At 44.5% G+C, this 26,028-nt stretch overlaps 1 protein-coding gene across 8 annotated transcripts in view; it reads left to right on the top strand.

Moving 5' to 3' along the window:
* Khc-73 (Kinesin heavy chain 73) overlaps window positions 1–26,028 on the top strand; it is an 886,736-nt gene that overhangs the window by 237,974 nt on the left and 622,734 nt on the right. For all 8 annotated transcript variants that reach the window (XM_070083276.1, XM_070083279.1, XM_070083274.1 and 5 more), the window contains one exon: window positions 23,060–23,226. In XM_070083276.1, the coding sequence (XP_069939377.1) occupies window positions 23,060–23,226 (167 nt within the window). The remainder of the gene's footprint in view (window positions 1–23,059; window positions 23,227–26,028) is intronic.

Here is a 26,028-nt window from a genome sequence, read left to right as displayed (position 1 = left end):
TAGTGTGGTGTAGGGAGGTGTGGTAGTACTGTTGGTAGATATAGAGTGGTGTAGGGAGGTGTGGTAGTACTGGTGGTGGGTGTAGAGTGGTGTAGGGAGGTGTGGTAGTACTAGTGGTGGGTTAGTGTGGTGTAGGGAGGCGTGGTAGTACTGGTGGTAGGTATAGAGTGGTGTAGGGAGGTGTGGTAGTACTAGTGGTGGGTTAGTGTTGTGTAAGGAGGTGTGGTAGTACTGGTGGTAGTTGTAGTGTGGTGTAGGGAGGTGTGGTAGTACTGGTGGTAGGTGTAGTGTGGTATAGGGAGGTGTGGTAGTACTGGTGGTAGGTATAGAGTGGTGTAGGGAGGTGTGGTAGTACTAGTGGTGGGTTAGTGTTGTGTAAGGAGGTGTGGTAGTACTGGTGGTAGTTGTAGTGTTGTGTAGGGAGGTGTGGTAGTACTGGTGGTAGTTGTAGTGTAGTGTAGGGAGGTGTGGTAGTACTAGTGGTGGGTTAGTGTTGTGTAGGGAGGTGTAGTAGTGCTGGTGGTAGTTGTAGTGTGGTGTAGGGAGGTGTGGTAGTACTGGTGGTAGTTGTAGTGTGGTGTAGGGAGGTGTGGTAGTACTAGTGGTGGGTTAGTGTGGTGTAGGGAGGTGTGGTAGTACTGGTGGTAGTTGTAGTGTGGTGTAGGGAGGTGTGGTAGTACTAATGGTGGGTTAGTGTGGTGTAGGGAGGTGTGGTAGTACTAGTGGTGGGTTAGTGTGGTTTAGGGAGGTGTGGTAGTACTGGTGGTAGGTGTAGTGTGGTGTAGGGAGGTGTGGTAGTACTAGTGGTGGGTTAGTGTGGTGTAGGGAGGTGTGGTAGTACTAGTGGTGGGTTAGTGTGGTGTAGGGAGGTGTGGTAGTACTAGTGGTGGGTTAGTGTGAAGTAGGGAGGTGTGGTAGTACTAGTGGTGGGTTAGTGTGGTTTAGGGAGGTGTGGTAGTACTGGTGGTAGGTGTAGTGTGGTGTAGGGAGGTGTGGTAGTACTAGTGGTGGGTTAGTGTGGTGTAGGGAGGTGTGGTAGTACTGGTGGTAGTTTTAGTGTGGTGTAGGGAGGTGTGGTAGTACTGGTGGTAGTTGTAGTGTGGTGTAGGGAGGTGTGGTAGTACTGGTGGTAGGTGTAGTGTGGTGTAGGGAGGTGTGGTAGTACTAGTGGTGGGTTAGTGTGGTGTAGGGAGGTGTGGTAGTACTAGTGGTGGGTTAGTGTGGTGTAGGGAGGTGTGGTAGTACTAGTGGTGGGTTAGTGTGGTGTAGGGAGGTGTGGTAGTACTAGTGGTGGGTTAGTATGGTGTAGGGAGGTGTGGTAGTACTAGTGGTGGGTTAGTGTGGTGTAGGGAGGTGTGGTAGTACTGGTGGTAGTTGTAGTGTGGTGTAGGGAGGTGTGGTAGTACTGGTGGTAGGTGTAGTGTGAAGTAGGGAGGTGTGGTAGTACTAGTGGTAGGTTAGTGTGGTGTAGGGAGGTGTGGTAGTACTAGTGGTAGGTTAGTGTGGTGTAGGGAGGTGTGGTAGGCACACCACATCTTAAAGATACCCAGCACAATATCTGGGCAGCTGGTGTAGCTGGGTTATGAGTCTTGTGAGTGTGGTGCAGGAAATTGGTCCAGCCCAACGACCACCAGGAAATATCCCAAGACGGAACTCTACGCGGAGGAGCCTTTCATATTTTCGTTTTATTTCGTGTGTTCGTTTATATAATTAAGTATTTAAATTTTCGTATTTTGAGCTTCAACACACAAAATAAACACACACACACACACACACACACACACACACACACACACACACACACACACACACACACACACACACACACACACACACACACACAGTATGCAGCACCTGTTTGGAACCCACACTTGAACAAGTACGTCAAGAAATTAGAGAAAGTGCAAAGGTTTGCGATAAGGTTAGTTCCTGAGCTAAGGGGAATGTCCTACGAAGAAAGGTTAAGGGAAATCGGCCTGACGACACTGGAGGACAGGAGGGTTAGGGGAGACGTGATAACAACATAAAAAATACTGCGTGGAATAGACAAGGTGGACAGAGACAGGATGTTCCAGATATTGGACACATAAATAAAGGGTCACAATTGGAAATTGAAGACCCAGATGAGTCAAAGTCATAGAGTAGTCATGAAGTGGAATAGCCTAGGAAGTGAGGTAGTGGAGGCAGGAACCATACATAGCTTTAAGATGAGGTATGATAAAGCTCATGGAGCAGGGAGAGAGAGGACCTAATAGCACTCAGTGAAGAGGCGGGGCCAGGAGCTGAGTCTCGACCCCCTGCAACCACAACTAGGTGAGACCTAGGTGAGTACAGAGTGGCTCCTTTATTAAGGGCACTTGTACACCTTGTTAATGCAAATGTCTAATCAGTCAACCACGTGGCAGCAACTCGATGCCTATAGGCATGGAGACATGGTTAAAAGGTTCAGTTGTTGGTCAGACTAAACATCAGAATGGTGAACACATGTGATCTAAGTGACTTTGACTGTGGAATGATTCTTGGTGCTAGACGGGTGCTTTGAGTATCTCAGAATTTGCTGATCTGGGATTGTTTACGTACAACAGTCTCTGTAGCTTACAGAGATTGGTGTGGAAAAAACAAAATATTCACCGAGCATCAAGTTTTTGGGCGAAAACGCCTTGTAAATTAGAGAGGTCAGAGAAAAATGGCCAGATTGATTCAAGCTGACAGGAAGGGGACTGTAAATCAAATAACCACGAGCTACAGTGGTATGCAGAAGAGTATCTCTGAATGCATACCACGTCGAATCTTGATTGGCTGGGCTGCAGCAACAAAAGACCACACTGCATTCCATTCCTGACAGCTAAGAACAGAAAACTGAGGCTACAATGGACACAGGCTAACCAAAACTGTACAGTTGAAGATTGGAAAAACATCGCCTAGTCTGACGAATCGCGATTTCTGGTGCGACATGCAGATGGTAGGGTCAAGAGTTTGGCGTAAACCTTTAGGATGTGGTAGAATAGGAGATTCGCAGATTGAATGTGCAGCCGGCAGATCTGCAACTACTACGTGATGCAGACGTTGGCAACAACTGTGGTCTGAGTTGATTTATAACAAATTATATTCTGTCTAACCTTCTTTAGATGTCTGGTCTTATCACTGCTGTCGTGTTTGGGAGACTACACTCTCCCGCCTTCGCATCGGCCACACACGTCTCACTCATGGGTATCTCGTGGAGAAGCGCCCAATGCCGCTCTGTGAGAATTGTCAAGTTCTGTTTTCAGTTTGCCATATACTAGTAGACTGTCCTGTCTACCAGTGAGCACACATAATTTACCTCTGGCGTCGTCACCACTCTATCGACCTTACTTTGTCTGACCTCACTGACGGCCTCACCCTGACACAGACTCCTTGTTATGACCTAGGTCATTTGGAGATTGACTTATATAGAATGTATATGTATTCACTTAATATTATACTCGGGATTTCTTTAATATTAGCTAAATTAAAGATTCCACTAGTTTATAGTAATATTTGGTTTAGGGATATGTATTATTACGATTATACCCGGGTATGATGTGTATATATATATTTATGTATTTTGAGTAATGTGTTAGGTAGGTAGGTAACAGCTGGCTAAGAGTTGAAAGAAGGTATGTCCTTGGAGGGTAGTTTAATCTGCTCTACCCTCTCCCCTCTGACGAGTTGATGTCATGTAGGGATTAACTGTGTTAAGTCAGTTCGCTTTCTCTGCCGACTCAGTGAGAATTGTGTTGTAGAAACTCCTGAACCGGCTGGAGATACATTCTGAAGTGAAGTCTGCTGACAGCTATATACAGTTACCTTCAGTATTACGATGTGACGACCTGTGTCAAGTATAGAACTCTAAGTGATATTTACCTTATGCCAGTGTGTTAGTGAAGGTGTTCCTTCTCAATGTATATACTCGCGTTCAAGTAATGTCATTAGTGAGGAAACTGTCTTATTCCTGTGATCATTAGTAAGTGTAGTGACCGTATAGACATAGTGGAAGGTGCCTATGACGTACATTCCACCTAACATTTTTTATGTGACTGACAGTTTCTGTTGAAGTGATATTTAATAGATATTTACGAATATCTAAGAGAAATATTTAAGCTTTTAAATAAAAAGAAACTAGAAAAGACTGAGTACCTCTTTTTTGTGCCCTATATTTCCAAGTTTGGAAATCCCTTCTTATTCTATGAAGTGTTTTGTTACGGAGTGCACCAACCTGGCTAAAAACTAAGTTACGAACCGTAGCACTCCTTCTTTGACTTTTTGTCAACGAGAGCTTTATTACACCAACTTTGATTATACTTTCCTTTTAACACTCCTCACCGCCCTTACTGACTGCCTCCGGCGTCCTTATCACTTTCGGTGGTGTCTGATCTGACACATTACATCTGTAACACATTCTATCTTGCAGTGCTGTATGACCCTTGTGGGTTTAACTCTTAGTTTTCTTTGTAATTATAATAGTTATTCTAATAATCTACCAGTCTGCTACCTAAACTACCAGAAAATTCTTCTCACAAATACCACAACACTGAGTGAGTATTTGAGTTTAAGACGTCTGGTGAGAGGTGTATAAGAGACATTCCATGTGACTATTGTGCTGTAGTAACACCACCTTCGTCACTTAACAAAATACATGCACACGCACACCTGCCTGTGGCTCGCCTCGCTGCATTCACTACTCAAGTAATTTAAGTCCATAACTTAGTATGAGGCTAAGGTAGTGACTAATTTTATGCTTAATTGTCAAGACTGATGAGCCAATCAGGAACTGAGCAGCTGGGTTGTTGCATACATTGGTTTGCGTGCGCCTAGTACCAGCAGTCTGGTCGATAAGTCCAGCAACTAGAAGGCTTGGTTAGGGACCGGGATGCTGGGGCGTTGACCCCAGAAATCTACGCTAGATAGGTGATTGTGTGTACTTTCCTAGTTGTGTGTGCAAAGATCCATTCACTTTTTAGTAAAGGATTTGCTGATTTCTAACTTTAGGGTCCACTCATACCTACTCTAGAAACTTTTTAATATACCAGCCGTCTCCCACCCAGGTAGTGACCTGACAAAGAGGAAAAGCCCTTTCACTGTCATTCATTCAATCACTGTCTTGCCAGAAGTGCGCTGACATAATTCATATGGCTCTAAGTCACAACATCCCCATCCCTCCTTAATAGTACAGACACTGTATTTACCACATCTAGGACTCTAGTTCATCTAACTGATTTCTCCTGAATCTCTTCATAAATATTACCCTACTCATTCCAACAGCATGTCAAATCATAAAAAACCACTTGCTTCCGCTCACACCTAACACGCTCACACAAGAATATCCAACTGTGCGTAGTATTTTCCTTCACTTGAACTAAACGTTGCATTTACCACCCTGAGACCTTACTGACGCCTTCGTAACTCATCTGCTACTTTAGTTATCTGTCTCCTGGCGCTCTGTTCTCACATTTTAAACAACCTGTCGCTATACACTCAAGCTCCCCGAGTAGTTTGTATGTCATGATCCTATTTCCTCTGGCCTCCCTCTCTTCTAGCAGATCTTGTTTAATACACAAGGCGCGTTACTGACATCTTTATTGTTTCTCAATTTCATAGACAAAAAAACTATCCGCAGCTTCTTATCTAGTGGTTGATGCCATGATAACTATGAATGTTTTCTCAGCAAAGTCGTGGAAAAATTAAACAGGTATTAAAGAGTAACTAGTAGGCAAAAGAGAAAAATATTATGCTTAACAGTAACAAATTGCATCTGTTGATATGGAAAGAACGAAGATCTTAAAACGTGCCATACCACGGGCGGGGTTAGAACCCGCGATTAGTGTCTCATAACTCCAGACCGTTGCGTTAACCACTGGGCCAGCTTGCCACAATAAGATTCGTCCAACTAGGTACATTTATATTTTTATTTATATTTATATGTATATTTATACACCATAGGAAGGTTAGCATAGGCACCACTGTGACCACAAATGAATGAATCTTATTGTGGCTAGCTGGCCTAGTGGCTAACGCGACGGTCTGGAGTTTTGAAACGCTCTGATCGCGGGTTCTAACCCCACCCGTAGTATAGTTTGTTTGCAATCGTGTCATTACGATTTCGCGAGTCGTCTTAAAACGTGTACAGAGTGAAAAAAAAAAACCAGTCAGATATTTTTATATTAGGTAGGGAAAAGGAGGGATACCATAAGAACAGTGAGAGAACAATGTGTCAACATCTGTGGTGCAAAACTCTTCAACCTTCTACCAGCAAATATAATAAATAGTCAAGTTTTAAAAGGTAATTGGGTTATCAAAGGTATCATATCCTGCAGAAAGAACCGGTTCACCTTAATTATGATGCCTGTGGATGGTAAGTCTCAGGCAGCTGTAGACTGATTGATCAGGGAGTCAGCAGGAAAACCTGGCCTTAGGTAAAGCTACGATAGTAGAACTCTCGAAACCGGTCACGGGCATATCCCCTTTAGTGCGTGCAGGGGTAGGGGGATGGAAGGGAAGGGTTACCCCTGACATTTCTCTGTTGAAGTCTACGGTGGAGCTCACCCGTGTTTCAATATAGACCTATGTTTCCACGTACTCCAGTTTGCGCTCTCGTGTTGTATATGCTTGTTGGAGATGGTCTGCAACTCTGAAACTCTGCCTCTCAAGCTGTGTATCTGTACCCACCCAGTCGTTTGCAGGGGTCGATAATCAGCTCCTGACCCCGCCTAAACTACTTTGATCGACGTTATTGATTTCTGGTTAAAAGGATTTATACTCTTGAAAAGCTGTTTATTGAGTTTGTCTCCAACACAGCAGTGGATGAAACGACACAAGTGTGTGCACACACGATATGTTTATTAGAAAGAGTTGGTCCTTGAACTAAGCTCCAAGGACCAAAACTTTTCCAGCTCTTGTGCCCTTTCGTGCATGAGGACAGTGTAACCCGGGAGGCTTGGGAAGCCACTATTATTCACTCACACCCTTTCTACTTGCAGCATCTACAGTTCTACATGCTTCTACACATGAGATCTAAACCCACACGAGTCATAGTGATTAGGAAATGAGAGATTAGATATAATTCGAGGAAATTGAAAGTAACTCCAATTCCTTAGATGAAAAGCCCTTCAGTATCATCAAGGCACCTTGTAGGGAGTTTGGTGTAGAGGGACCAACCTTGCATACCATGACAGCTCAACTGCTGCATATTGCACAAAACTTTACATTTTTGTGTCCAGCTATAGTGTGAATCACTTGTTAATTTGCATAACATAGGCAAATCGTGAATTAATGAATTGTTCCAGTCACGGTATTGTGACTTATTCTTCTAGAAAGAAATGTTATGTCCTCTTACTTCATGTAGGACTTGTGGAGTGACTCTTAGAAAGGTGTGTTTGTGTTATGCCGTGAGCTTGGAACAGGAGCGCTTAATGAACGAAATATCAAGTAAGAACGCCACTCTTCTCATGCCCACTCTAGTACCTTGGGGAGCTCCACTCGTTTCGCGTGGCTACTATGGTACCTTGGGGAGCTCCACTCTTCTCTTGCCCACTCTGACACCTTCATTATCAGTCTATGCACCAAGTATTCCTGTATTAATCTGAACAATCACTACTACCTTGGTGTGCTCTTCCAGGATTTAGAGCGATCTTCTGTGTTACTGTGTCCACTGTTCTTACACCCAAGGGAGATAGTCAGACCAGTAGCAGTAGTAATAGTGTGACCTGAGATAGGGTGTGACCTGGGATAGGGTGTGAGCTGGGGTGGGGTATGAGCTGTGGTGAGGTGTGTGTGTGTGGCAGCAGCAGGAGAGGTGGGAGTTATGGTCATACTGGAGGCATTGATGTGATCACCTTACAGGCTGTCCAGTGGTCAATATTGATTAACATATCAACCACGCCTCACCCCTTCCACCCTGCCTATCCTCAACCCACCTCTCCCTCCTGATATTGCCCCTCCTCACCCCAGCTCCATCTTCCTGCTCCTCCTCACCCCAGCTCCATCTTTCTGCTCCTCCTCACCCCAGCTCCATCTTCCTGCTCCTCCTCACCCCAGCTCTCCCTCTCCCTGCTCCTCCTCACCCCACCTCTCCCTCCTCAACCCACTCCTCTCTTCTCACAGCACCTCCATATAATTAGCCCCACCCCATCTCATCCCACCTCACTTAACTCCGCCTCTCCTCACCCTACTTCTCCTTCCTCACCTCACTCCTCACCCCACTTCTCCCTCCTCACCGCACCTTACCTCACTCCTTCTCACCCAGGTAGCGGGAGTAATCTTCTCTGGGTGCTCTAAGTGGTTGGTTATTGCAGAGAAATCATAGTGGCACCAGTTGGGCTGCAATCCCATGACATTTTTATGGGTGGCCAAAAGTGTGCTGATGTGGCCGTAATGCATTAGGACCACCCCTGGTCACCTACTGGCCATCCCGGGCTCCCCTGCCCTCCCTCCCCTCGACCACCCAGGGTAAATATGAGCCTTAGTTGCTCCTTGATGCCCTGGTTGCGGGAAGTGATGCAGTGTAACCTACGGTGGACTGCGTGATGCTAGCACAAACCAGCTGACTAATTAGGCAGTCATCCATAAAGCCTGGTCTGGGACCGGGCCGCGGGAGCGATGACTCCCGGATATAAGTAAAGGGTGGGTTCCTCCAGTGGTTAACACTGAGTCTGAACTTAAAGTTGTTAAACGTATTGTTAAAGTTGTTTAAAGTCAACTACAGTGTACTTGACAAAGCTGCTTATCAGTGAGCACAACAAAGCGTTATATAGGTTAGAGAAGATATTTATGTATCAGGAACTATACCCTATGATGTTATTATAAATTTCATATATTAAACCATCAATAACTATGAATTACAAGGTGGCAACCTGCTCTATTTGTAACAGCAACATTTTTTCCCAACATATATACTGTTAACCGTGTACTGCTGTAGTTCACACTAAATGCACATCTCTGAGAGAGAAAAATAGAATAAGCAATATGAGTGAGCAAAATATCTACTGGATTTGTACTCAAGATATCACTTTATTTCTAAGGATAGTACATACTAAAAAAAGTCTTGCACAGCTGGAAGAAAACGTGACTTGAGTGAGCAACTTTAAACTATACAGTGACACAATGATGTTTGAGGATGACAAGAGTGAAGCTAGTAGAGGCCTTGATAACAGCAATGCAGACGTCTAACCAAAACAAAACATGGCCTTGCAAGTACACAAAAATGCAAACAAGGCAGGATCGAATGAAGACTTAGAGGGAGCAGGTGTCTTCTTACACCTGGACAATAATATTGCACGGAGTTCAGGGGTAAACGGTACCGATTGTGGTCCTGGCTCCCTTTCCAGGGGCAGAAACATGCTTCCGAGGTCATAGACCACGGGGCAGAACATAAAATGGCCCAGAAGAAACCGGAGGAAAGCCATTTTGCAAGACCGGATGTAAACGCAAACTGTACGGAAATTAGAACCAATAGCTTTACTGAAACAAATGAAAAAGTAAACAACTCAGACACCACAAATCGCAGCAACTGTCAGCATTGTACCTAAATTTCAAAAGACTGGTGACAGAAAGGACATATGTAAAACCGACCATCCAAAGAAATGCCGAAATCTCCTAAGTAGAGGCACATGCCTTTCCAAGATCTGCAAACTTTTCCACCCAAAATGTGTGTTACAGTTCAGTAAATAAGAAACAATGCTATAATAAGAACTGACCAGCATTCCACATGAAAGGAACAAGGCGAGTTAAGCCTCATGAATGTCACATTGAACGCAGTAGTTACAACCATACAGACACCAGAATTTTTTTTGGTGTTAAGAAGTGGAAAAGAATGGCAAAAAAAAAAAAATGCTAGGAATGTACCACCACCTCGGAGCCATGTTGAACTTGAAACAAAGTGGCTGGCTCGTCATAGCCACAGATATTGATGGCAACAAAAAACACCCTCCAGGATAAAAACAAATAGTATAACGTCACTTATGTTTGCAAACATACAAGTACCCACAGGAAGAAACAACAGCAAAATACCGTTTATTAGTGGAGTTCTCGTGGAGTCTTATGCAATGTTTGCAGCTTTTACAGAGACGTATATTTGAGACTACCTTAACAACGAAATATCGACACCGGAATTCAGTCTACTTAGATACGACCAAAAAAAAAAAAAAAGGGCAGCAAGAGAGGAGAGGGAGGAGGTGTTGACCTGTATGTTAGTCGTTCATTTGCACTGAATTACTTAACAGCACAGGTGATGTAGTTCAAGTCTAACTGTCGTACTGTATTTATTTGTAACTGTCGTATTGTATTTATACAAGGATCAATACAAATCTAGCTGTTGTACTAGATATTGTACTTCCCGACGCCGCGGGGGCGTTGACCCTTGGAACACTCTGTAGGTAGACTCCAGATAGGTAGTTCCTGATCAGCCGGGCTGTTATGTTTTTGGACTGCAGACTGTTAGCACCAACAGTCTGACTGATGGAGAGAGATGGTGTACACAGGTACCAGGTCAAGTGTCTTGTGAAGGATGACAGTGTACACAGCCTCCCAGTGGGCATACGAAAATAACATATTTAATGGTGACTACTTTCACCTGCTTACTTATGGCAAGAATGAATAACTCAAAACGTGCTTAGTATACAGGCAGACTGTCATACAATGTAAAAAATGTACAAAAAATGATCTGCAATTTAGAAAACAATAAGACAAACGAAAAAAGAAGGCTATGAATAGAAGTGAATTATGAGAACCTTCAAAACAGGAGAAGCAGCATCACTAATAAAACTTATCAAATCAGTTGTTTTCTCACGCCTACGGGTTGTGATGGCAATGTGGGCCTGCGAGCCGCTTATAATAGTGGTTTTGTGCACTATACATTGCGTTGAACATTGGTTGGTAAAATAATAGGTATGAAGGCGAACCTTTGGTATTGGAGCAACGATACACAGCGAATGTTAATGATAGCTCCATGCCAAGGTCGTAGGCTTTCAAGAGTGAGAGAAGGGAGACGTCTGGCTTGTCCTGCGTTTCAACAAGATGAGAGGATGGACCAAGGTGCACTGCGCTAAACTCTAGTTTGAATTAGGTCTGCTAGGTGGTAGCACAGGTGCAGTAGCGGGAAGGCACAAAACACAAAGGCCTGACGGCTTATACGCTGGCACGAAGAGCTTGGTAGGTTAGGCAATCAGGAGGAAAGCCTGACTCCAGGCCGGGCTGCGGGGGGATGGAGAGCCCTCAACACCTGTCATATATATGTCAAACCTGTGTAACACTAATTAAATTAAAGATAGCCGTAAGTAAATAGTAGCATCAAGCACTAGGCTACCAGGTCACCAAGCTACCAGGATACCCTGTCACCAAGCTACCAGGTCACCAGGCTACTAACCCACCTATACCAGGTCACCAGACCAAGTCGTCTGTACCAGGTCACCAAGGTGCCGACTCACCTATACCAGGTCACCAGGCTACCAAGTCATCTGTACTGTCACCAGGCTACCAACTCACCTCTAACAGATCACTAAGCTATCAGGTCACCAATTCCAGGTCACCAAGTTACTAGGTGACCAATCTACCAGGTCGCTAAGCTACTAGGTCACCAATCTACCAGGTCGCCAAGCTAACAGGTCAAGCTACTAGGTCACTAATCTATCAGATCATCGATCTTCCAGGTCACCAATCTACCAGGTCACCAATCTACCAGGTCACCAATCTGCCAGGTCGCCAAGCTATCAGGTCACCAGTCTGCCAGGTCGCCAAGCTATCAGGTCACCAGTCTGCCAGGTCGCCAAGCTATCAGGTCACCAATCTGCCAGGTCGCCAAGCTATCAGGTCACCAGTCTGCCAGGTCGCCAAGGCTGATGGTCAGGGAAAAGCAAAAATGTTTTCCTGTTGAAAAGAGAAATATATATGGATGGTGGAGGGCGAAGGCTAGCCAGGGGGTTGAGGCCGCTGCGGGAGTGTTAAGCTAGGTAATGCTGACATCTGATTTATCTCAGAGTCCAGCGCGGCCAACTCCACCAGTGCCTGGAAAAGTGCCTGGACCAGTGCCTGGACCAGCGTGATGCACTGGTGCTTACGTAATATATTTTTCAAGTTGTATAAGCTGTAGTAGAATTTTCTGCTTAACTTCAGTAGTATTTTGTGTACTACGATAGATTTAATACGCTTCCTCTTTTGTGCCAGTTACCCAATCAACGTATTCACGCTTCCCGTTTTCTGACAGGGTGGTCATCAGACCACACCATCAAATGGGACCACACCACCTGGGACCACAAAAACACATGGGAACACACTGACGTATGGGACCACAACAGTACATGGGACAGCAACACATGGGACCACACCAAAACAAGGGACCACACCAACACAAGGGACCACACCAACATAAGGGACCATAACACAGGGGATCACAACAAGATAGGGGACCACAACAACACATGGGACCTTAACAACACATGGGACCATAACAAATGGGACCTTAACAACACATGGGACCATAACACATGGGACCTTAACAACACATGGGACCACAACAACACATGGGAACTTAACACATGGGACCATAACACAGAGGATCACAACAAGACAGGGGACCACAACAACACATGGGACCATAACAACACATGGGACCATAACACATGGGACCATAACAACATAGGGGACCATAACACAGGGGATCACAACAACACAGGGGATCACAACTACACATGGGACCATAACAACACAGGGGATCACAACACAGGGGACCACAACAATACATGGGACCATAACAACACATGGGACCATAACACATGGGACCATAACACAGGGGATCACAACAACACAAGGGACCACAACAACACAGGGGACCATAACAACACAGGGGACCACAACAACACATGGGACCATAAAAACACAGGGGACCACATCAACACATGGGACCATAATAACACATGAGACCATAACACAGGGGATCACAACAACACAAGGGACCACAACAACACATGGGACCATAAAAACACAGGGGACCACAACAACACATGGGGCCATAACAACACATGGGACCATAACGTATGGGACCATAACACAGGGGATCACAACACAGGGGACCATAACATAGGGGACCATAACAACATATGGGACCATAACACATGGGACCATAACACATGGGACCATAGCAACACAGGGGACCACAACAACACATAGGACCATAACATATGGGACCACAACAACACAGGGGACCATAACAGCACAAGGGACCATAACACAGGGGACTATAACAACATATGGGACTATAACACAGGGGATCACGACAACACATGGGACCATAACAGCATATGGGACTATAACACACGGGACCACAACAACACGGGATCACAACAACACAGGGGACCATAACAACATATGGGACTATAACACAGAGGAACACAACAACAAAGGGGATCACAACAACACAGGGGATCACAACAACACAGGGGACCATAACATATGGGACTATAACACAGGGGATCACAACAATACAAGGGACCATAACAACACAGGGGATCACAACAACACAGGGGACCATAACAACATATGGGACTATAACACAGGGGATCACAACAACACAAGGGACCATAACAACACAGGAGATCACAACAACACAGGGGACCATAACAACATATGGGACTATAACACAGGGGATCACAACAACACAAGGGACCATAACAATACAGGAGATCACAACAACACAGGGGACCATAACAACATATGGGATCACAACAACACAGGGGACCACAACAACACAGGGGACCATAACAACACAGGGGACCACAACAACACAGGGGACCACAACAACACATGGGATCACAACAACACATGGGACCATAACAACACAGGGGATCACAACAACACAGGGGACCATAACAACACAGGGGACCATAACAACACAGGGGACCATAACAACACAGGGGACCACAACAATACAGGGGACCATAACAAGACAAGGGACCACAACAACACAGGGGACCATAACAACATATGGGACTATAACACAGGGGATCACAACACATGGGAATATAACAACACAGGGGGTCACAACAACACATGGGACCCCACCAACACATGGGTCCACACCAACACATGGGTCCACACCAACACATGGGACCATAACACATGGGATCACACCAACACATGGGACCACAACACATGGGACCACACCAACACATGGGACCACAACACATAGGACCCACACCAACACATGGGACCACAAGACGTGGGACCACAAGGCATGGGACCACAACACATAGGACCACACCAACACATGGGACCCACACCAACACATGGGACCACAACACACGGGACCACAACACATAGGACCCACACCAACACATGGGACCACAACACACGGGACCACACCAACACATGGGACCACAACATGACCCACAACAACACTTGGGACCACACCAACACGTGGGAGCAAAACACATGGGACCACAACACATAGGACATACATCAACAGTTGGGACTAGAGTAACACGTGGGACCACAACATATGGGACCACAACAAATAGGACCCACACCAATACATGGGTCTACAACACATGGGACCACAACACATGGGCCCACACCAACACATGGGTCCACACCAACACATGGGACCGCAATTCATGGGACCACACCAGCACATGGATCCATACCAACACATGGGACCACAACACATAGGACCCACACCAACACATGGGACTACACCAACACATGGGACCACAACACATGGGACCACAACACATGGGACCACACCAACATATGGGTCTACACCAACACATGGGACCACAACATATGGGACCACACCAACACATGGGACTACAACAACACATGGGACTACAATACATGGTACCACACCAACACATGGGACTACACCAACACATAGGACCCAACACATGGGACCGCACCAACACATGGGACCACAACACATAGGACCCACACCAACACATGGGACCACAAGGCATGGGACCACACCAACACATGGGACCACAACACATAGGACCACACCAACACATGGGACCACAACACACGGGACCACAACACATAGGACCCACACCAACACATGGGACCACAACACACGGGACCACACCAACACATGGGACCACAACACGACCCACAGCAACACTTGGGACCACACCAACACGTGGGAGCAAAACACATGGGACCACAACACATAGGACATACATCAACACTTGGGACTAGAGTAACACGTGGGACCACAACAAATAGGACCCACACCAATACATGGGTCTACAACACATGGGACCACAACACACGGGCCCACACCAACACATGGGTCCACACCAACACATGGGACAGCAATTCATGGGACCACACCAGCACATGGATCCACACCAACACATGGGACCACAACACATAGGACCCACACCAACACATGGGACTACACCAACACATGGAACCACAACACATGGGACCACAACACATGGGACCACACCAACATATGGGTCTACACCAACACATGGGACCACAACATATGGGACCACACCAACACATGGGACTACAACACCACATGGGACTACAATACATGGTACCACACCAACACATGGGACTACACCAACACATAGGACCCAACACATGGGACCACACCAACACATGGGACCACAACACATGGGATTACACCAACACATGGGACCACACCAACACATGGGACCACAGCAACACTTGGGACCACACCAACACATGGGACCACAACACATGGGACTACAATACATGGGACCACACCAACACATGGGACTACACCAACACATGGGACCACACCAACACATGGGGCTACACCAACACATGGGGCTACAACACATGGGGCCACAACAAATGGGACCACACCAACACATGGGTCCACACCAACACATGGGACCACAACACATGGGACCACACCAGCACATGGGTCCACACCAACACATGGGACCACAACACATAGGACCCACACCAACACATGGGACTACACCAACACATGGGACCACAACACATGGGACCACACCACACGGGTCCAAATAACACATGGGACCACAACAACACATGGGACTACAATACATGGGACCACAGCAACACATGGGACTACACCAACACATGGGACCACACCAACACATGGGACTACACCAACACATGGGGCTGCAACACATGGAACCACACCAACACATGGGACCACAACAACACACAGGATTACAATACATGGGACCACAACAACACATAGGATTACAATACATGGGACCACACCAACACATAGGACCCACACCAACACATGAGACTATAACACATGGGACCACACCAACACATGGAACCACAACGCATGGGACCACACCAACACATAGGACCCACACCAACACATGAGACTACAACACATGGGACCACACCAACACATGGGACCACAACAACACATGGGACCACACCAACACATGGGACCACACCAACACATGGGACCACACCAACACATGGGTCCACACCAACACATGGGACCACAACATATGGGACCACACCAGCACATGGGTCCACACCAACACATGGGACCACAACACATAGTACCCACACCAACACATGGGACTACACCGACACATGGGAACACAACACATGGGACCATACCAGCACATGGGTCCACACCAACACAAGGGACCACAACATATGGGACCACACCAACACATGGGACCACACCAACACATGGGACCACAACATGGGACCACACAACACATGGGTCCACACCAACACATGGGACCACAACATATGGGACCACACCAACACATGGGACCACACCAAGGCATGGGACTACTCCAACACAAGGGACCACACCAACACATGGGACTACACCAACACATGGGACTACAACACATGGGACCACACCAACACATGGAACCACAACACATGGGACCACACCAACACATGGGACCACAACAACACATGGGATTATAATACATGGGACCACACCAACACATGGGACCACAAAAACACATGGGACCACACCAACACATGGGACCACACCAACACATGGAACCACGCCAACACATGGGACCACAACACATGGGACCACACCAACACATGGCACCACAACACATGGGACCATAACAAATGGGACCACACCAACACATGGGACCACAACACATAGGACCATAACAAATGGGACCACACCAACACATGGGACCACTGCTATAGGAGCGGCCTGGGACTCTTCTATTGATCCTACTGTCTGCCGCAGCTCTGTACCCGACTCCTACGTCTCCCACACAGCTATCCTGCTATCGTGTTGTCCTACCATCCTACTGTCCTGTTATCCTGCTGTCTTGCCATCCTACTGTTTTGCCATCCTGCTGTCCCGTTATCCTACTGTCCTGTTATCCTGCTGTCCTGCCATCCTACTGTCCTGTCATCCTACTGTTCTGTTATCCTACCGTCCTCTCATCCTGTCCTGTTATCCTACTGTCCAATCATCCTACTGCCCTGTTATCATACTGTCTTGTCATCCTACTTATCCTGTCCTGCCATCCTACTGCCCTGCTATCCTGTCCTGTCATCCTATTGGCCTGCCATCCTTGTTTTGTTATCCTATTGCCCTGTTATCCTGCTGTCCTGTTATTCTACTGTCCTGTTATTCTACTGTCCTGCCATCCTACTGTTCTGCCATCCTACTATCCTCTCATCCTACTGTTCTGCCATCCTGTCCTGTTATCCTATTGTCTTGCTGTCTTACTTTTCTATCATCCTACTATTGTTATCCTACTCTCCTGTTATCCTACTGTGCCATCATGCTGTCCTGTTATGCTGTTGTCCTGCTTTCCTATCACTGTTCTTAAAAATGTGTACCACTGTTCTTGTATGTACCACTGTTCTTGTGTGTGTACCATTGTTCTTGTGTGTACCACTGTTCTTGTGTGTGTACCATTGTTCTTGTGTGTGTACCATTGTTCTTGTATGTACCACTGTTCTTGTGTATGTACCATTGTTCTTGTGTGTACCACTGTTCTTGTGTGTGTACCATTGTTCTTGTGTGTACCACTCTTCTTGTGTGTGTACCATTGTTCTTGTGTGTACCACTGTTCTTGTATGTGTACCATTGTTCTTGTGTGTACCACTGTTCTTGTATACCACTGTTCTTGTTTGTACCACTGTTCTTCTGTTTGTACCACTGTTCTTGTGTGTGTACCATTGTTCTTGTGTGTATCACTGCTTTTGTGTATACCACTGTTCTTGTGTGTGTACCATGGTTCTTGTGTGTACCACTGTTCTTGTGTGTGTACCACTGTTCTTGTGTACCACTGTTCTTGTGTGTACCACTGTTCTTCTGTTTGTACCACTGTTCTTGTGTGTGTACCATTGTTCTTGTGTGTACTACTGTTCTTGTGTGATATACCTTTGATATACTTTTGAAGAGTTTCGAGAGTTTCTCTACTCTCTGAGCCTGGCCATGGGCCAGGCTCGTCTTGTGGTTGCCTGGTCAATCAGGCTTTTGCTGTTGGAGGCCCGCTGCCCCACATATCCTTCACAGCCTGGTTGATCTGGCACCTGGTGAAGATACTTGTCCAGTTTCCTCTTGAAGGCTTCTACACTTGTTCCATCTGTGTTTCTAATATCTTCTGGTAAGATGTTGAATAGTCTGGGACCCCGGATGTTGATACAGTGTTCCCTTATTGTCCCCACCGCACCCCTGCTCCTCACTTGGTTTATTTTACACCTCATGCCATATCTCTCACTCCAGTGTGTTGTTATGGCAGTGTGCAGATTTGGGACCAGGCCCTCGAGTAATTTCCAGGTATATATTATCATGCATCTCTCTCTCTCTCTCCTCCGCTCCAATGAGTACATGTTCAAGACTTGAAGGCGTTCCCAGTAATTTAGGTGATTTACTGGCTCCAAGTGAGCCGTAAACGATCTCTGTATTTGTTCCAGCTCTGATATTTTTCCTGCTTTGAACGGGGTCGTCAGCAGTGAGCAATATTCAAAAGAGAGAGCACTAGTGATTTGAAGATTGTCATCATCGGCACTATTCCCCTTGTTTTGAAAGTTCTCAGTACCCACCCAGTCATCTTCCTAGCTGTCGTGATCTTTGTCTTGTTATGGTCTTTAAAAGAAAGGTCAGCTGACATAATTATTCCCAGGTCTTTTATGTGTTCCTTTCTTTCTATTTGGTGACCTTCTTGAGTTATTGTGTGTACCACTGTTCTTGTGTGTGTACCACTGTTGTTGTGCATGTACCACTGTTCTTGTGTGTGTGTACCACTGTTCTTGTGTGTGTGCCACTGTTCTTGTGTGTGTACCACTGTTTTTGTGTGTACCACTGATCTTGTGTATACCACTGTTCTTGTGTGTGTGTACCACTTTTTGTGTATACCACTATTCTTGTGTGTGTGTACCACTTTTTGTGTATACCATTGTTCTTGTGTGTGTGTACCACTTTTTGTGTATACCACTGTTCTTGTGTGTGTGTACCACTTTTTGTGTATACCACTGTTCTTGTGTGTGTGTGTGTGTGTGTGTGTGTGTGTGTGTGTGTGTGTGTGTGTGTGTGTGTGTGTACCACTGTTCTTGTGTGTGCACCGCTGTTCTTGTATATGTATCACTATTCTTGTGTTTGTCCCATTGTTTTTAAGTGTGCACCATTGTTCAGGGGAGTGTGCACCCTGGTGTTGAAGGGAGTGCACACCTACCAGCTACATAGTAGTGCTGCTTGAGGACAAAAATGCTGAATAGTTTTCTTCTTCTTTCTTTTCGTTTTTATTTCGCTCATAACGCGGGAATGCTTCGTCCGATCAGCTTCAAGTTTTCAATGCTGGTGTATGGTAACTAAGCCAAGGTTCTAGAAGCAATTGGCTTGTGCAGGTGTATTATGACCAGAACTGTAGGATCCATTCACTTCATCCTGGAATGGCTCAGATAACTTAGAAGACTGTCAGCGGCATTGCTTCAGACGCTCTAAGCAGGTACCTCCTAATTCACTGAATGGAGGGAGAAAGTCAGGTGTGTAGGTGCGTATGCCAGTTTTGATTCACAAAATCGTAATAAGACGACTGCAAACAAACCACAGTACGGATGAGATTAGAATCCATGGCAAGTGAGTCGTAAAACTCACTTGCCATGGGTTCTAACCCCACCCGTACCTTGGTTTAGGCCAATTTTGTATAAAAGAGTGGGATTATTTATTCCCATTTAATCAGGTTAAATATGTTAAGAACATAAAAAAGGAGGAACACTGCAGTAGGCCTGTTGACCCATACTAGGCAGGTCCTTCACAGTCTATCCCACTAATAGAATATTTGATAATTTTATTTACTCATGTGCAAGTCCCTTCAATTCCAACCCCTCTCACTCATGTATTTATCCAACCTAAATTTGAAACTACCCAAGGTCCTAGCTTCAGTAACCCTACTAGGCAGAGAGAGTGGCTGTGTAGTGTGCCATGTGCGACTGTGTGTGTGACACACACACACACAGTCATTCACACTGTGGAGGTGTATAAATGAAAAACGGGAATTAATATAGGGGATGTAAAGAGCGTTTGATAAACATATTAGATTGGATAAACACATGTTTAAGTTTATCTCTTTAGTATAGCTTCGGTATTTAATAACTGATGCACTTTACAGCCAGGATAGTTCCAGTTACGTTGATTTTGTGAGCCAACCACCATACACTGACGTTTTTCAATGTCAATGACTCGAGGTACCAATTTTTTTTCTCCCACTTTGTAGTAGATTAAAAAACTTCATAGTGAGTAAACATAACCTAATAAAAGTTTACAAACTGTGTACATGTGTGTAGTGTATTCTTGTGTGTTTATTGTATACATTGTATGATACAAGGTGAGAATGTTTATTATTTACCTTGTATGATGCAAGGTGAGTTGTGTTTATTATTTACCTTGTATGATGCAAGGTGAGTTGTGTTTATTGTATACATTGTATGATACAAGGTGAGAATGTTTATTATTTACCTTGTATGATGCAAGGTGAGTTGTGTTTATTGTTTACCTTGTATGATACAAGGTGAGTAATGTTTTTTATTTACCTTGTATGATACAAGGTGAGTTGTGTTTATTGTTTACTTTGTATGATACAAGGTGAGAATGTTTATTATTTACCTTGTATGATGCAAGGTGAGTTGTGTTTATTGTATACATTGTATGATACAAGGTGAGAATGTTTATTATTTACCTTGTATGATGCAAGGTGAGTTGTGTTTATTGTTTACCTTGTATGATACAAGGTGAGTAATGTTTTTTATTTACCTTGTATGATACAAGGTGAGTTGTGTTTATTGTTTACTTTGTATGATACAAGGTGAGAATGTTTATTATTTACCTTGTATGATGCAAGGTGAGTTGTGTTTATTGTATACATTGTATGATACAAGGTGAGAATGTTTATTATTTACCTTGTATGATGCAAGGTGAGTTGTGTTTATTGTTTACCTTGTATGATACAAGGTGAGTAATGTTTTTTATTTACCTTGTATGATACAAGGTGAGTTGTGTTTATTGTTTACTTTGTATGATACAAGGTGAGAATGTTTATTATTTACCTTGTATGATGCAAGGTGAGTTGTGTTTATTGTATACATTGTATGATACAAGGTGAGAATGTTTATTATTTACCTTGTATGATGCAAGGTGAGTTGTGTTTATTGTTTACCTTGTATGATACAAGGTGAGTAATGTTTTTTATTTACCTTGTATGATACAAGGTGAGTTGTGTTTATTGTTTACTTTGTATGATAAAGGTGAGGATTGCTTATATCTTGTGTGTTTGTATCTTGTGTTGTATACTTTGTGTGATAGAGGGTGAGGAGATATTTACTGGGCCAGTGATATTTGTGGTGTCAGAGCAGGATATGATGAGATGGAATCTGCTTTCGGTACTTTGAAGTACACGAAAGGATTACAACCCCAACGGTCGTAATTCTTTCATGTAACAAGATTGGGCTGTCTTGTTATCGACCTGATAATCTAGATTGCTGTTACTTGCCGTTTACATTGCTAAGCCAGTCTCGCGTTTCCAGCTCGTAGGGAGTAGTTTTAGTGCACAGATTTGTAATAATACCGGACGATTAACATTACGTTCAGGGTCATAAAGTGCCTGTGCAATAGGATCAGTAGGGGGGGGGATGGGAAAGGGGAGGCATTTAAATCTGAGATAAGGAGGGGAAGGACAGCATCCGTTCCTCTGCTTGAGAGCCTTGCACTAGCATCACGGTACCATCCTACTCAAAACGGTTCTACTGGACGAGTTCTGTGCCCTGGACTACACAGCATTTTACCGTGGAAGCCTCTGATTTGAGTTCACTGACTATTAAAGTTCTGGATCTTGCTTTTAAGACAGTTGAAGAACCATCTCTCTAGTTTTCCAGTTACATTTTTCCAACGCACATTGTGTGCTCTTATAGCACGTGCCGTTACATGTGTGCCGTTACATGTGTGCTCTTATAACATGTGTGCCGTTACATGTGTGCTCTTATAACATATGTGCCATTACATGTGTGCTCTTATAACATGTGTGCCGTTACATATGTGCTCTTATAACATGTATGCCGTTACATGTGTTCTCTTACAACATGGTCGCACTTGTCGAAGGCCTTCAGTAAGTCAGACTATATTTCCAAGGTACTTGTCTTCCTATACCTCCGAAACACTACAGTAGTTTTCCTGTTTCAAACCCATGTTGACCTGGATTATCTTTAGGTTAGCGATTAAGTGGATGCGTACGTTGTTAGAGTTTTTAGGCTCGAGTGAATACTTGGGTTGTTTGGATGTTTAGACTAGTGTTAAAGTGTATGTTTAGGCTAGTGTTAAAGTGTATGTTTAGGCTAGTGTTAAAGTGTATGTTTAGGCTAGTGTTAAAGTGTATGTTTAGGCTAGTGTTAAAGTGTATGTTTAGGCTAGTGTTAAAGTGTATGTTTAGGCTAGTGTTAAAGTGTATGTTTAGGCTAGTGTTAAAGTGTATGTTTAGGCTAGTGTTAAAGTGTATGTTTAGGCTAGTGTTAAAGTGTATGTTTAGGCTAGTGTTAAATGGTTGTTGAGATTAGTGTCAGAGTGAACACTGACTTTGTTATGTCTTCTGTGTTACAGCCGGAAGCAACCCAAGACATTTGCGTTCGACCACTGCTTCGACTCTCTCTGTAGCGAGAGTCCCTCCTTCGCCACGCAGGAGACCGTCTTCACAGCTATGGGGCAGGACATCTTAAACAACGCCTTCGCAGGATACAACGCCTGTATCTTTGCCTACGGCCAGACCGGTAAGTCATTCGCAGGATTCAACGCCTGTATCTCTGCCGACTTTGTTTACGGTCAGTCTGGTAAATCTCATTCTGTACTTACAGGTAGACCAGAATGTACTATTTACCATGACTGATACTCGTGCAAATTTGAATGTTTCTAGGTTACTCTCAGCCACCTTGTTCTCAGACGTGTCTCGACCGTTTTATAATTTCCTTATACATGCATGTGGTTAAATACCCTGTTATAGGCTTATGTGACGTAACATTACCTAACTTATCTTAAAATCAAGAAAACATTAAGAAATTAGCGCTGGGATCCCTTGTAAAATTATTGACGTAGTTAAACAAGGCTAAGTTATTACATCGTAGGAGCAACACGCTGTTTACATCGTGATGTACTCTAACACTATCGCACTGCTCACATCATGATGTATTCTAACACTATCGCACTGCTTACATCGCACTGCTCACATCATGATGTACTCTAACACTACCGCACTGCTCACATCATGATGTACTCTAACACTACCGCACTGCTCACATCGTGATGTACTCTAACACTACCGCACTGCTCACATCATGATGTACTCTAACACTACCGCACTGCTTACATGGTGATGTACTCTAACACTATCGCACTGCTTACATCGTGATGTACTCTAACACTACCGCACTGCTCACATCATGATGTACTCTAACACTATCGCACTGCTTACATCGTGATGTACTCTAACACTACCGCACTGCTCACATCATGATGTACTCTAACACTATCGCACTGCTTACATCGTGATGTACTCTAACACTACCGCACTGCTCACATCATGATGTACTCTAACACTATCGCACTGCTTACATCGTGATGTACTCTAACACTACCGCACTGCTCACATCATGATGTACTCTAACACTATCGCACTGCTTACATCGTGATGTACTCTAACACTATCGCACTGCTTACATCGTGATGTACTCTAACACTATCGCACTGCTTACATCGTGATGTACTCTAACACTACCGCACTGCTCACATCATGATGTACTCTAACACTATCGCACTGCTTACATCGTGATGTACTCTAACACTACCGCACTGCTTACATCGTGATGTACTCTGGCACTAACACACTGCTTACATGGTGATGTACTCTGGCACTAACACGCTGATTACATCATGATGTACTCTAGCACTACCGCGCTGCTTACATCGTGATGTACTCTAGCACTTTTGATGAATGGTTTTGAAAACCGACAAGTTGAAGAATTGAGACATGCAACATATGGGAATCTTTAGTGAAGAAATGTTTCGCCACACAGTGGCTTCATCAGTCTTATACAAAGCAGGAAGGTATAAGGAGAGGAGGAGTTTGAGGTAATCAGTCCCTCAGCCTGGAGTCGATATGTTCAGTTCATTAATCTTGTAGAAAGTACAGCACAGGTATGTATGTATAATAAGAACATAAGAACATAAGAAAGAAGGAACACTGCAGCAGGCCTACTGGCCCATGCGAGGTAGGTCCAAGTCTCCTACCGGCTTAAGCCAATGCCCCAACCTAGTCAGGTCAGGTCACATTCACTTAAGGAAGGAACACGGCAACTAACCCAGCAGCACAAGCTAGTCAGGTCCAACTCACACCCACCCACACCCACTCATGTATTTATCTAACCTATTTTTAAAACTACACAACGTTTTAGCCTCTATAACTGTACTCGGGAGTTTGTTCCACTCATCCACAACTCTATTACCAAACCAGTGCTTTCCTATATCCTTCCTGAATCTGATTTTTTCCAACTTAAAACCATTGCTACGAGTCCTGTCTAGGCTAGATATTTTCAGCACGTTATTTACATCCCCTTTATTTATTCCTGTCTTCCATTTATACACCTCAATCATATCCCCCCTAATTCTACGCCTTTCTAGAGAGTACAGATTCAGGGTCTTCAGTCTACCCTTATAGGGAAAATTTCTGATATATGGGATCAACTTTGTCATCCACCTTTGTATGTTTTCCAGAGCATTTATATCCATTCTGTAATACGGTGACCAAAACTGTGCAGCATAATCTAAATGAGGCCTAACCAGGGATATATAGAGTTGAAGAACAACCTGAGGACTCCTATTATTTATTCTTCTTGATATGAAGCCAAGGATTCTGTTAGCTTTATTGCGAACACTTATGCACTGTTGTCTTGGTTTCAGATTACTGCTAACCAGAACTCCTAAATCTTTTTCGCAATCCGTAATATTAAGATCTACATTATTTAGTTTATATGTGGCATAGTTATTTTCCTGTCCAACATTTAGAACTTTGCATTTGTCTATGTTAAACTGCATCTGCCACTTCTCCGACCACTGCATCAGTCTATTCAAATCTTCCTGGAGTGCTCTAATGTCCTCGTCAGAATGAATTCGACGGCCAATTTTGGTGTCATCGGCAAACTTGCTTATGTCGCTCTTTATGCCCTCATCTATGTCGTTCATGTAGATTGTGAACAGCAGGGGGCCCAACACTGACCCCTGTGGAACACCGCTCGTAACGCTTCCCCACTCTGATTCCTCCCCATTTATGCAAACTCTCTGCTGCCTATTTGTCAACCATGCCTGTATCCAGGAAAAAATTTCTCCTCCTATTCCACGTGCCTTAATTTTCCTCAATAGTCTCTGATGTGGGACCCTGTCAAAAGCCTTACTGAAGTCCATATACACAATATCATATTCATTAACATGATCTACCTCCTCAAATACCTTAGTGAAAAAAGTTAATAAATTCGTAAGGCAGGAACGCCCTTGTAAAACCATGCTGAGATTCTTTGATTAAT

Source organism: Cherax quadricarinatus, chromosome 9 (genome assembly GCF_038502225.1).
Source record: "Cherax quadricarinatus isolate ZL_2023a chromosome 9, ASM3850222v1, whole genome shotgun sequence".
In the NCBI taxonomy this organism is placed as follows: domain Eukaryota; kingdom Metazoa; phylum Arthropoda; class Malacostraca; order Decapoda; family Parastacidae; genus Cherax; species Cherax quadricarinatus.
The sequence above is the reverse complement of the archived record's forward strand: the minus strand, read 5'-3'. Positions and strand labels throughout refer to the sequence as shown.